General features: G+C 39.7%; 1 protein-coding gene across 1 annotated transcript; it reads right to left on the bottom strand.

Annotated features, from left to right (window-relative positions):
- Window positions 1-1371: 1371 nt before the first annotated feature.
- LOC117297936 (GPI ethanolamine phosphate transferase 2-like) lies at window positions 1372-13234 on the bottom strand. Its single transcript, XM_033781128.1, has 12 exons — window positions 13055-13234; window positions 12586-12795; window positions 11773-11961; window positions 10935-11076; window positions 10228-10446; window positions 9108-9322; window positions 8236-8523; window positions 7557-7861; window positions 6387-6563; window positions 4975-5347; window positions 3137-3303; window positions 1372-2230 (listed from the first exon to the last, which is right to left on the bottom strand). Exons 1-12 carry the CDS (start codon window positions 13145-13147, stop codon window positions 1987-1989), a joined length of 2622 nt encoding a protein of 873 aa, XP_033637019.1. The 5' UTR covers window positions 13148-13234; the 3' UTR covers window positions 1372-1986.
- Between the last annotated feature and the right edge of the window lie 465 nt (window positions 13235-13699).

The raw sequence follows: 13699 nt of genomic DNA, 5'->3' as shown, positions 1-13699 counted from the left end.
TCAGAGGTCACATCGTCTATAGTAACTGATGGTGTAAAACCAATGGTTTGAAGCCAAGGGCTCTCGGAAAAGCAACCTTACTCGCTGTACAAACCAAGAACTTAAAGGAGAGAAGACAATAAAGGAAGTGTTCTTAGAAATATTCCAGGGATAATAATAATGTATATTTGGTTGCGGTAACACCATGTGTGTATCTACTTGCCAGGTAGAGTTTGTTCTTAGAGAACTGTCTTGCTTTATTCCACTGCCTCGGAGGTTCGGGAGACTTCTCAGTTCTGAAAAGAACTGTCCTGCTTTTTAACTATTACCAGGGCGGATGGTATAGACAATACACTGGACTACTACTTTAGCTTATAGGATCGTAATTAACTGTACTGCCGCGGAGTCAGTTCTGAAATGGTCTCAAGGCTTTGGTATACTTTTTGTTTAAAATAATAATAATAATAATAATAATAAGACTTTTAATGCGCATGTATCCACCCTGCTGGGTGTAGGATATCTACACACGGTCAGCTAGAGGGACTCATTCCATAGTGCCCCTAGCCTGAACATCTAACGTCACACTTCAAGGCTCGTAAATAACGCCTGGAGACCGGCCTCCAGTCGGCGTTTACATGCACCTTTGTGAATATCCGTGTTCACATAATATGCATGTGCATATGAAATTATGTTTGCCAAAAAAAAAAATACATTTTAAAATATTTCAAAACCGTTTGATATTAATACAAAATATGAAAAAATAGATAGGTTAATTCTTCTTTGGAATGCATAATTTGTCTCTCGGAAAGAAGCGATAAGCTGTTTCAGGCTTTTGTGTACTGTTTGTTTAAAATAAAGTTTATTTATAAATGATGATATTTTGTTAGATTTCTTTTGATAAATTCTGATACAACTGAGTGACAGAAACATCAACTTGTATTTTCTAAATACTGTACAATTAAAAGTGAAGCAGAAAATCCGTAATAGAAAGTTCCTGAGAAATGTCATCTTTATGAGCAACTTTGCTTTTGAGCTACACCACCCAATTTTCCTTTGAAAAGCTTCATTCACACCAAACTAGTTCTCAAAACATCTGAACACGTCCTAAAACAAATCTTAAAGCCATTGGACACTTTTGGTAAACAGTATTGTCCAAAGAGCCACACTTCGTGTATCACAACTTATATATAAAATAACGAACCTGTGAAAATTGAGGCTCAATCGGTCATCGGAGTCGGGAGAAAATAACGGGAAAACCCACTTCTGTTTTTGCACGTTTCGCCGTGTCATGACATGTGTTTACTATAAATCCATAATTCTCGATGTCGAGAATTGTTTCAATGTTTCCATTTCATGGAATAATATTTCAAGAGAAGTCTTTTACCATTACCTTCTGTAAACCCTGTAAGTTATTTGTAAATCTGTGAACTTTTATTTTTGTTTCTGTTCCGAAAGTGTATAATGGCATTAAGGTTGTTGTCTGGCTGGAACAGATAGCTTTGGCCGGACAATGTCTAAAGAGTGACCCTAGTTAGTTAAAATCTGGTCAAAGTTATGTATAAGAATGAGAGTTGGGTATGTCTGTGAACAGGATGAACGTGCTACAAACGGACTCGGTGTCTGTGGCACACTTGCATCCAATTAATGCACAAACACACCATGTCGTCTAGTACCTAGTACAATCCAAGTACGGCAATTACGTTCGTAGTACATCCTCGTACTTTGTCAAACTGCCAGACGAGATGGACGCCCACAAATCTTGGGCATGCTCAAAGTTTTGAAGCACCACTCCTGATCAAACCGGTCCGAGCCCACCCATGAAGTTTATATCCAGACCGTAAAAAGTTGCTATTACGTTCACTACGTTCACTCCGTTTACATTTTTTCTGAACTTAGTGCAAACGAGTTCGTTGTGATGGGGCAATTCAGGGCCCCTATATGAGGAAAGTTGTAAACCTCTATTGGAACATTCGAGGGGCACCAAGGCAAGGACCAGTGCCTCTGTTGTTATGAAGTCTTGCTCATCTTGTGATGCGTTAACCACTTTATAATTCCCAAATGAACCAACAACACTGCAATGCCTGCAGTAACTACATATGTATGCATCGTGTCATAGAGTAGCTTTGGTGAAAATACACTCCAGACGAATAGATGATACCGCTGGAAAGAGACTAGCACGGTGTAAAAGGCTAGAGGTAGGGCTCGAGTCAAGGCTAGTGTGTGGGTGACTTCCAGTATGGCAGATCTATATCTGAACAGAAAAGAATAAGAATATGAAACATTAATCCTTTAGTAGGAGTTGAAACTTATCATGGTGGAAATACGATATAGAAAGGTTTGCGGTAACACCATGTAATGACTATCTCTAATGAGTTGGGGTGGTTCTGAAAAGAACAGATGGTTTCAACTCGACGTTTCGATCAGTATGCTCTGATCGTCTTCTTATAGTAGGATTTGAAACTTTGCATGGTGGAAATACGATATAGAAAGGTTTGCGGTAACACCATGTAATGACTATCTCTAATGAGTTGGGGTGGTTCTGAAAAGAACAGATGGTTTCAACTCGACGTTTCGATCAGTATGCTCTGATCGTCTTCTTATAGTAGGATTTGAAACTTTGCATGGTGGAAATACGATATAGCAATGTTTGCGGTAACACCACGTAATGATAATCTGAGTTGGGGTGAGTTGGGGTGGTTCTTAAAAGAACTGTTGGTTTCAACTCAATGTTTCAATCAGTATGCTCTGACCTTCTTCTAGAGAATTAATCCTTTAGTGCACCATTCATTTCTGTATAATCATCACATAGGTTGCCTCCAAGTTGCCTGCAAAAGTTGCCTCAGGTGACAAGGGGCCCAATTTCATAGCACTGTTGAGCAGAAAATACTGCTGAGCAAGGCTGAGGGGGGGTCACCAGTCACAACAGTGTAAACTTTATGAACTTCTGACTGGTAACCAGTTTCTGCTAAGCAATATTTTTCGTGCTTAGCAAGTTTTTTGTGCTTACAGACCTGTGTTAAACAATAAACACGTGTCTTTGTCATGTCTTGGCTTAATGACTCAGTTGGTATAGCGCCAGGCATGTTAAACAAAATATTTGTGTTCACACTGGGTTTTTTTTTTTATAATTCAAAGAAGTGGTTTACATTGTGCTTACCTTTGTGAATGATGTTTAGCTGTATAGGCAAATAGACTGAGCATCCATAGTATAGGCCCAGCATAGGTTGAGATACACGTTAACAAACCAGCCACAGAGTGTACATATGAGCTCATACCAACGTACCCTGCTGATATATCTACTGTTGCAATACTATTGGAATTACCCTGTGTGATTAAAGGCAGTGGACACTATTGGTAATTGGTAAATAATTATTAGCATAAAACCTTACTTGGTAACGAGTAATGGGGAGAGGTTGATAGTATAAAACATTGTGAAAAACGGCTCCCTCTGAAGTGACATAGTTTTCGAGAACGAACAAATTTTCCACGAATTTGATTTCGAGACCTCGAGTTTAGAATTTGAGGTCTCGAAATCAAGCATCTAAAAGCACACAACTTTGTGTTACAAGGATGTTTTTTCTTTCATACTTATCTCGCAACTCCGACAACCAATCGAGCTCAAATTTTCACAGGTTTGTTATTTTATGCATATGTTGATAAACACAAGGTGAGATGACTGGTCTTTGACAATTAACAAACAATAGTGTCCACGGTCTTTAAAGTGTAGATATGGGAATTAAACGAAATGAAACTTGAAGTTTGGGGTGATGATGAAATTGATTTATCACAGGTGTCGGAAGCTAATCTTGCCATTATAATAATAATACTCCTTTTTTTTACAAGAAATAGTACATTATTAAAGGTAATCACTCTTAAAACCATTATACACTTTCGGTACAGAAAAAAAAAAGAATTCACAGATTTACAAATAATTTACAGGGTTTACAGAAGGTAATGGTGAAAGACTTCTCTTGAAATATTAGTCCATGAAATGCTTTACTTTTTGAGAACACAGTAAAACAATATAAATTCTCGATAGCGAGAATTACGGATTTATTTTAGACACATGTCGTGACACGGCGAAACGCGCGGAAACAAGAGTGGGTTTTTCCGTTATTTTCTCCCAACTCCGATGACCGATTGAGCCTAAATGTTCACAGGTTTGTTATTTTATATAGAAGTTGTGATACACGAAGTGTGGGCCTTGGACAATACTGTTTACCGAAAGTGTATAATGGCTTTAAAATTAATGGCAATGAAAATGGACTTGGTTAGAAGTTCAGCGACTTTCGATAGTATAAAGCATTTTGAGAAACATTTGGGTTTGAAGTCATGAAGAATTTTTGTTTTCAGTTTGTATCTTTACAAATTTGATTCTAAGAAGCTTTACGGAAAGTAAAGTCTATCAGATTGTGCATTCCAATTGCAGATAATTCTTCCTGCGTAGACATTGCTCTGGATTTTCAGTGATTTTACACAAATTTGTGTGCTTTCAGGCTTGGAAGTCTTTTTCAAATTCAAACTTTTTAGTAAGAAACTACCTCTTTCTAAAAAACGTTGTTACTTCAGAGGGAGTCATTTCCTACAATGTTTTTTGACTATCAACAGCTCTCCGTTGATTGTTACAAAGTCAGTTATTTGTTTTTAGTAGTTACCAGTAGTTACCATTAGTCTCAAGTGCCTTCAACAATGCAGGCTTACGTTTGCAACACAATGTTTACCAAGCACTGGGAATAATGGTTTGATGGGCATTTGCCGCTTTTATTATAAAAAAAATATTTTTAAAGGAATTTCTTAAAGTGAAATGTTAACATACTTGAAAAGTTTTACTCATTTCTCAAAAACTACAGCACCTCAGCAAGTAATATTTTCAGGGAAGCTTTCTACTATAATTATCTTCAAACTGTGTAAGTTGAGTGTAAATCTGTGGACATTGTGTTTTTTGTCCTACAAAAAGTACATAGACCCTTTAAAAGAAAAAGAAACTCAACAAACCTGAGCAAAGAAAGAAGCTTGTCCCATCCATACATGCACCAGGGCCACTGCCCATGCTCTCATCTGTAACCATGGTAACACTACTCCCACAATGCAATAATGAAGCACAACTAACATGGCTGCCACAGCGCTATTGTGAGGTCTCAGCAACAGCGCCACCAACATAATGTGAATGTCGTATAGTTCATCAAAAACTTGTCCAAAACGAAACACATCTGCCGTTTTCATGTCCGATTTGCGAGAGTTTTTGTGACTATTTTCTTGGTTTGTATTCTGGTTATGGGCGATGTAAAATTGCCTTCCATAACTCAGAGAAACTCCAGCCAAGGAGACAAACACCAAAAGGTACACCAGCCTTGCTTCATGGAGTCCTCTGCAAACAAAATAGCAAACATATTGCAGAAATGTTATATCTGTTCTTAGAAACAAGACGGAAATTCACAATGCAGGTTCCCAGGAGAGGCTTTTTTCACAGGTTATCATAAAATGAGGTTTTAGAAGACTTAGAAAAAGAACAGACCAAGAAAAAAACTGGAAAAAAAACCAGATGAATATGTAGAACTTCAAAACACACAGCAGGCACTTTGTCTGATATCCAGGCACTAGTGAAAAGTGCATTGAGACGTTATTGTGAAATAATAATAATAACATAACATTTATAATGGCGCACAGTATCTAGAATGGTACCGTGCTAAGTCTCTTGAACCAGTTATTATTGCTGGGTTTTTATTTTAATTCAAGCATTAATGCTGAGTGATATTTTCTTCAAATGCTTTGGACAAACAAGTCAATAATAAATGTGATCAATGTGGTTTATAAAATGCTGAAGATGTAAACCTTTTAAAAGCAGTGGATACTATTGGTAATTACTAGCATAACACCTTACTTGGTGACGAGAAATGGGGAGAGGTTGATAGTATAAAACATTGTGAGAAACAGCTCCCTCTGAAGTGACATAGTTTTCGAGAAAGAACTTATTTTCCACAAATTTGATTTCGAGACCTTAGATTTAGAATTTGAGGTCTCGAAATAACCATCTAAACGCACACAACTTTGTGTGACAAGGTTTTTTTTTTTCATTATTATCTCTCAACTTTGACGACCGATTGAGCTAAAATTTTCACAGGTTTGTTATTTTATGCACATGTTGAGATGCACCAAGAGAGAATACTAGACTTTGACAATTACCAATTTTGTCCATTGTCTTTAATGCATGTGATGTTACTTGAGCATGGGCCCTCTCTAGAGGTCAAAAGGACATTGGTTTATTGGTAATTTCCTCTGAGCCGCCACGCGTACAAATCTGTACAATTCCATTTATTCATCATCAAGTTACAACTAAGATGGTGGCTCGACGACTTCAATGCAAAGGATTTACTGTTGGTGTTTAAGTATGCTACAAGAATGCTTACTTTTGAGAGGTTGGCAGTGACACTGGCAAGTCCACAGATCCTGTTGCATAGCGATAGAGATAAGCCCCAACCAGAGCTACTAGAAGTCTATAGTTTGGTCTTTTGAAGCAGCGTAGGATGTATATGATCATGAAACTAGCCATAGTCAAGATGGAAAGACTCGTCTTGTTCTCTGGTCTACAAATAACAAGATTATGTTTTCACAGTGATTATGATATTCAATATAAAATTAATTTTGATATGCACATGTTTTACCATTAAACAGGAATAGTTTCGGTGTAAGTGTGTGGTGTGTCGTGGCCGAGCAGTCATCGGAGTGTGGGTTTGAATTCTGATCATGACACTTGTGTCCTTGAGGAAGGCACTTGACCATGATCACTTCTCTTAAAGGCAGTGGACACTATTGGTAATTACTCAAAATATTTATCATCATAAAACCTTTCTTGATTACAAGTAATGGGGAGAGATAGATGGTGTAAATCATTGTGAGAAACGGCTCCCTCTGAAATGACGTAGTTTTCGAGAAAGAGGTAATTTTCCACGAATTTGATTTCGAGAACTCAAGTTTAGAATTTGAGGTCTCGAAATCAAGCATCAGAAAGCACACAAATTCGTGTGACAAGGTTTTTTTCTTTCATTATTATCTAGCAAGTTCGACGACCGATTGAGCTCAAATTTTCCCAGGTTTGTTATTTGATGCATATGCTGAGATACACCAACTGTGAAGACTAGTCTTTGACAATTACCAATAGTGTCCACTGTCTTTAACCCATGTCTTAAAATGGGAGCCTGACAGGGTTACATACCCCCTTTTTAACACTAAATCAAGCGCAGATTTTATGCTCCCCCCAGGTTCAAAAAGTTCGAGGAATGGTTGAAAAGTATGCCTGACAAACGGGGATAGTATTGTTGCAAATCAGCTTGATCTAGCAGACACGATATTCTTCCTACTTTAATCGGATTTAAACTGAAAAATAAGGATTAAGAGGACCTGGAAAGTAAATTAGAGTCTACGCCATGTGTACATGATATGTAGGGAATTCTTTGTACTCAACAAAAAATTCCCACCTTTTTCAGAGGACCATACATCGTGCCTGATCTAGCTACCAGAATATGCCCTATTTAAGAACCAATTTTTTATTATTATTTATTGAGTTAAAATGAATTTACCTGACAAACCAATCTCCAATGTCCGGCCTATCCGCCCACTTCATCCCGGTCTGATTCCACGCCCTCAGCAACCGACAAATAACCAGAGCTGCTGCCACCGCCATAGCAACCCTTGCGGCCATCTTGTCCACAGATTGACCAATAGCAGCGCTTGTTACATAGATGAAGATAGCCAATAGGAGAGTGAGAGTTAGGAAGTACCACGTTTGGTGCTCTTCCTCAATGAAGCTGCTAGCAGCAAATGTTAGGGTATGGAACACTGTTCCTATTAATAGGAAAATCTCACACCATGACAGGCTCTGAAACTTTAAGAAAAACAAGAAAGAAACACTTTGATGTAAAAATCACTCAAGTATGAAAAACCCTAAAAGGTGAACCCAACTAAAGAAGGGGAAAACGGAGCTTTGGCCTCGTTATTATTTTGTAGGTCTTTAATTGTTCTCTATTAAACAGATTTGAGAGCCCAATAGTAAAAGGGGTAAAGTGTTGCCTAATTCTGACCTGGGGTTGTTGACTTCCAACTTGATCTATACATAAACCCCCAAAAGAATCTGGTCCCATTTGCTGGGAGGTGTAGGTATATTTTTCAAGATTGATCCTCGGACATTTTGTTACAAACTACACCGATAGTGAAACATCTGTCTTGATTTTGAAATGTTTTATGTTATCAACCACTTACATTTTTATTTATCGTCTGACGCCATTTAAGACCTCCTCCAGTTGACACCAAAATGGCCGCCAGTGATCCCCCTGTCACTATAAGAAGTAGTGGTAGCGTTCCGGCCCCAATGGTTGGTATGCAGAGCAGTTCACTGGTCTCCCCACCCGCTGCTGTGCATAGTGCAATCTGGGTGATTCCCGCTGCTAGGCAACAGCCAATCAGAAGCAAGAGTGAAGGCTTGAGGTCAGGGGTCAGTGAAGGCTGAGTGCCAGGTGAGGAAGCGCTGTAGCATAGCAGGAATAGAACCTTCAAGGAAAAAAGTGAGACATTGATGAGAAGTTAGTGACAATTTTTTGTAAAAACCTCTGCATCCAGTCACCACTTTTTAAGTGATTTATTTGATGTTTTTAATGGATGTTTGACATTATTTTCCCTTTATAAGATATTCCTCTTTAGGAATTAGTAGCTAAATGTTGACCTTTAAAAAGGAAAATTCAAGTGAGCATTTCCTCTGAGGCTGGAACTCTCCCACACTATGGCATAAATGCAAAAAAGTAGTAAATGGCCGGACATTTCGACCCTAGGTCTTTCTCCAAGGCTAAATGACAACACACCACACAATTCTCAAGTACAAACTCTTACGAAAACAATCTACATTAACAAAGTAAAACTATCACAGAGTGTTACTAGGACTGGAATTTCATCTTTGAAAGGGCAAGGCCATTTTCATTTTGCAGAACGCACTTCCATTGGAAACGATGAAAGTCAATTTGAAACCTTTGAAGAGGCACCAAGGCCAAGAGCATGGGCAACGGAGGTCATGGCCTTCATTGCCTGTCTGTAATTCCTGGCCTCACTCCAAACCGAATAGAATTTGAGTGGTTTCATACCTGCCATAACAGCACCACCCCACAGCCCATGGCATGTAGGTCATATCGCGAAAGTGATGAAGCTACCTTGTTCCTCATAGAACCCATGGCTTTCAGGTACTGCCCAGCGGCTTTGTCAAATAGGCTCTGTGCATAGCGGGTGGAGCTATTAGGTGTATGTGATAGCCACGTGGCATGCAGACGTAAAGCATGCTGATACATTGAGTAAGCAATATCTATGAAAAGGAGAGAAGAAAAAACTCTCTTAAAGGCAGGGTACTTGATCTTGATAACCATAAAACTTACTCGGGATGATTTTTTAAAACTTTATTAGAAACTATACCCTTGTACATATTGGTAGTCATGTAGTTTAAGAGAAAGAGGTAGTTTTTCATGCCCAAAATTTGAACCCGAGAAAGGCTTCAGGCATAGAGCCTTTCTCAGGCATCTGAAATCGCACAATTCTATGCAACAAGGGTGTTTTTCATTCATTATTTTCTTGCAACTTTGATGACCAACTTCACAGGTTTGCTAATTCATACATATGTTGGGATAACTAAAGTGAGGCTACTGGCCTGTGACAACTACCAAAAGTATACCCTGCATTTAAGACATTTCAACAAGTTCAACAATAGATCCCTAATACAATTAACTGTTGGAGCCATGTAAACAACTAATCCAATTCTATCGAGTTGTTGCGACACCCGGTGCCAAATCATAGGATTCAAACTACCTCTTGCCACCGGGCTAGCTCAGTAGTCTAGTGGTAAGACATCTGGGCCCAATTTCATGGCTTCGCTTACCGTAAGCACAGAATCGGCGCTTACGGCAAGCGTATTTCACGGGTTAGCGGCGAATTTGGGCTTCTGCGCGTGCGTACTCCACGTTACTAGGCATTCTACGCTTACAAGGCTAGCGCAGAAATTCGGCGCTTGCACGTAAGCGGGGAATCGCGATCGTAAGCGCAGAATTTGGCGGTAAGTAGAGCCATGAAATTGGGCCATGCTCTAGCGATGCAAAGGTCCTAGGTTTGAATCCCAGTGTTTTTTTGCAGACTCAGAGTGTACATGTACCTATTATACAATGCTTAAAGGAACACCTTGTATAAGGGTAAACAAAACCACATGAAATGTAGTATTACCTGATTCAAACGAATCTATGTTCTGTTCCAACACCCGACTCAGTTGGTAGCTATTCAGCTGTAGCGCCCTCAACTGCTCCCGAGGAGAGAGGCTCCCCTCTAGCATGGCAGGGATGGCCTGACCCAAGCTGTTCTGAGGGATGGGAAGTCCTAAGAGGATAGCCAGGGTTGGGGCTAAGTCAATCTGCTGCACCTCTTCTGGGTGTGGCACTGGGGTTTCTAGAAAGATTTTTTTTTTTTAACAAGTAAATTTACAGAGTTTTGCCAAAAGACAAATCAAAAGGATGTTTTCTGACATAAAATTCATTCACTGAAACAAGTTTTGTGAAATGCAGGTAAAAAAGTTCAGTAACTAAACATACAGTTGTTTTTTCCCACTATTTTCTCCCGACTCACACAATGGATTAAGCCAAAATTGTCGCATTTGTTCATCTTTAGATTGATCACACACAAAAATGACACAGTGACTATTGTGTCACCTATACCACTCCAATATAAAACATTAACAGGATTTTGTCCCAACAAATTTAGACCAAACTTATTTTGTGCACACTGGATGCCAATATTGAGTGGCAAATCATGTTGTTTGAGTAGCAACTGGTTCATTTTGCATATCATATTCTTCTGCTATACAAGGGAAATCATTTCGGGTGATTGGATCTGTTATTGGACCTTTGGGGGGGGGGGGGGGGGGGAGGGGAACTAACCTTGATCTTGCTTGAATGCTGAGCTGATGAAGACTAGAGGTGTAATAGTCTCACTTGCCGATGCACCACCATGACTACCTGCATCACTCATACCATGATCACCACATAGTACTATCAGACTCGGTAGTGACAAAGATTTATCCTGACAAACAAAATGACACCTGTTTTATCAAGCTCTTGTGTTTCTGATAAGCAGAGTGTGAGTTGGAGTCCCAATCATGTCACGCAAGACACTTTAAAACCACTATTCATGTGTCCCTTCGGATGGGACGTAAAGCCATAGGTCTCGGTGGTTGTTTAAAGCATATGAAAGAACCAAAGTGAAGGATTCGCCTCAGTGGTCCGGTCTGATCAACAGCATATTGTGCCACAGCACCTTTTAAACCAGTTCATGGTGCTACAGTAAAGGAATACATGTAGATCTGGAACTTCAAAACAAAGCTTTACCTAATTGCAGGAAAAAGACGATGACCAGTTTAATAGGCCCATCAGGTGTGATAAAGCGCTATACAAAAACCCAGTGTTATTACTAAGCCTGGGTGACCAGTGTAATTAACTACTCATCTAGTCGCGCCCCAACTAGTAGCGACTTTGACACTACCCGCGACTTATTTTAAATTCCCAAGATGCATTGCCGCAGGCGCAATATGGTAAAATTTGTGCTGAAAGGATTGAAGGATTGTGTCACTGGTGTCTAATTGTGTTTCAGGATGTCACGACTATTATTGTAGTAGACGTGGCCCCACGATTATATCGAGTAGTTGAATCAAGTAGTTGAATCAATAGTTGCGACTTCGACACTAGTCGCCCAGGGTTAGTTATTACAAATCTCCTTTACCTGTTCTATCAATGCTTGATGGATGTTTCTGATCACACCATCCATCTCCTGTAGTTTAGGGGAGACAAGAGGGCTAGTAGGCCCACCGAGATGCCCGATGTGATCCAGACCAAGGTAGTGAAGGATCAAGGCGTCCCAATGAGGGTTGGATAAAGCTGGCTGGACGTGCCTTGTCACATTGTTATCAACCTGAAAAGTTAAAAAGTAACATTCAAGTATTCCATTTTCGTTTTTAATTGCAACAACAAAATCTTTGAGGGAATAAAACAACTAACAATTTATGTGCTCATTCGATAATAGTAGGGCCTAAAAAGCCAGAGATTGGAATGTCTCTAAATCCAATCAGTGATTTACTGGGATCATCTTTCCTTAAGCTTGATTCATATTTCCTTCGAATACGATGCCAATTTTGACGTCAAAAATTTGCAAAAAAAAATTCGCAAGAGTAGTCCTGTGCTAAACTCCTGCGAATTATTCACAGTGAAAATAGAGTTGTGACGTCAAACTCGCTCCGCATGAAGCGTTTGCAGGAAATATGAACCAGGCTTTAATCTAAACAAAATCCAACACACGGTTACCCAACACCTAAACTGTTGGACTCTGTTTCCAGTGCCCAACTGCTACACACTTGGTATGACACTGCTCTAGAATTGCAAAGGTCGTAGGTTCGAATCCCACCAGAGTGATTGCCTGTGATTATTTTCACAGAACTCATGGACGTACTGAGTATACAGTGTTAACACACATCGGTCTATATCAGTAAAAAACAAATTTAATATTCTTTATCCTTGATGGCAATTTAACATCTATTACTTCAGTGTAGTCGGTGACAAAGAAAGATGTTGTGCCGTCAGCTTCAGTGAAATGTCCCGGGAACAAACGCATCCATGTATCGTCCCCATAAAAGAAGAGCTTCTTGTCTTGACGATGCATCTGTGAGATTAGATTATCCTCCGCTAAAGTTGACGAGTCCAGATTCAAAACGATGTCAATGAAACCTGGAATGGTCCCGGATGTCAACGCCTGCAACAAACACAAAAACATTGAGATTGTTATGTTAGTGTATACAGAGTGCGTTCGTTTAGCTTTCCCTGGGTCTACCCTGCGGTGCTCACTCGGGTGAGCCCCTGGCAAGAGCTAATTGAACGACCACTCGCCGCTCTTGTAGTGACGTCGTTCATCTGGGGCCAGCCTCTGCCTTTAAAGATCTAAAACACTTTTGATTAATAAATACCGATAATAGGATGGGTAATTTTGGAAGAGGTAAACCATCCATTCTCACCTTAATTCTTGGCATTGTGACTGTTGGAGGATGAGCTCTAGCCAAGAAACTCCTCGTCCATCCCCCATCAAGAAGCTCCCTGGTGTACGGCATGTCTTCCTGATTGCGCTTACCATATATGAAATCTGCCCTCAAGGCGTCTATAAGAGTAATGACGAGACGGCCAAATACAGGGCGGATAGGTGAGGTAGCTGTTCAAAAGAAAATTTTGAAGGGTTAAATTTATCTTTATAATTCTTCAAACAGGGAACGATGTCATTCAGAAAGTGTTGCAGAGTTGAATGTTTAGACTGGAAACATTTGTATGGACAGTGAATGCTAATAGCAACTGTTTTTCTACGTTTACACAAAAAGTGGACAATCGGTTGCACTGGTTGGCAGGCTGATATTAGGCCCTGGTCTAAGGCCTTGGTGCCCCTTTAGACATTTCCTGTTGAACTTTTTCAATGGCCTTAAATTTTGAGATCCTTGTTCAGCTATAGGACATGTTAGATGGTGCAGCTGTGACGCCACACTAAAGTGTATTTATAAGAAATAAAAGGTGGAAATGATGAGGTGGCACTAGCCCCACCTGTGTGGCCATACTCTCTGAGGAATCCTCCAGAGAAATGGCCACACAGGAGGGGCTTAGGTGGCACAAAACAA

This window comes from Asterias rubens, chromosome 12 (genome assembly GCF_902459465.1).
Source record: "Asterias rubens chromosome 12, eAstRub1.3, whole genome shotgun sequence".
NCBI classification, from domain to species: domain Eukaryota; kingdom Metazoa; phylum Echinodermata; class Asteroidea; order Forcipulatida; family Asteriidae; genus Asterias; species Asterias rubens.
This window is presented reverse-complemented; position numbering and strand designations above follow the sequence as displayed.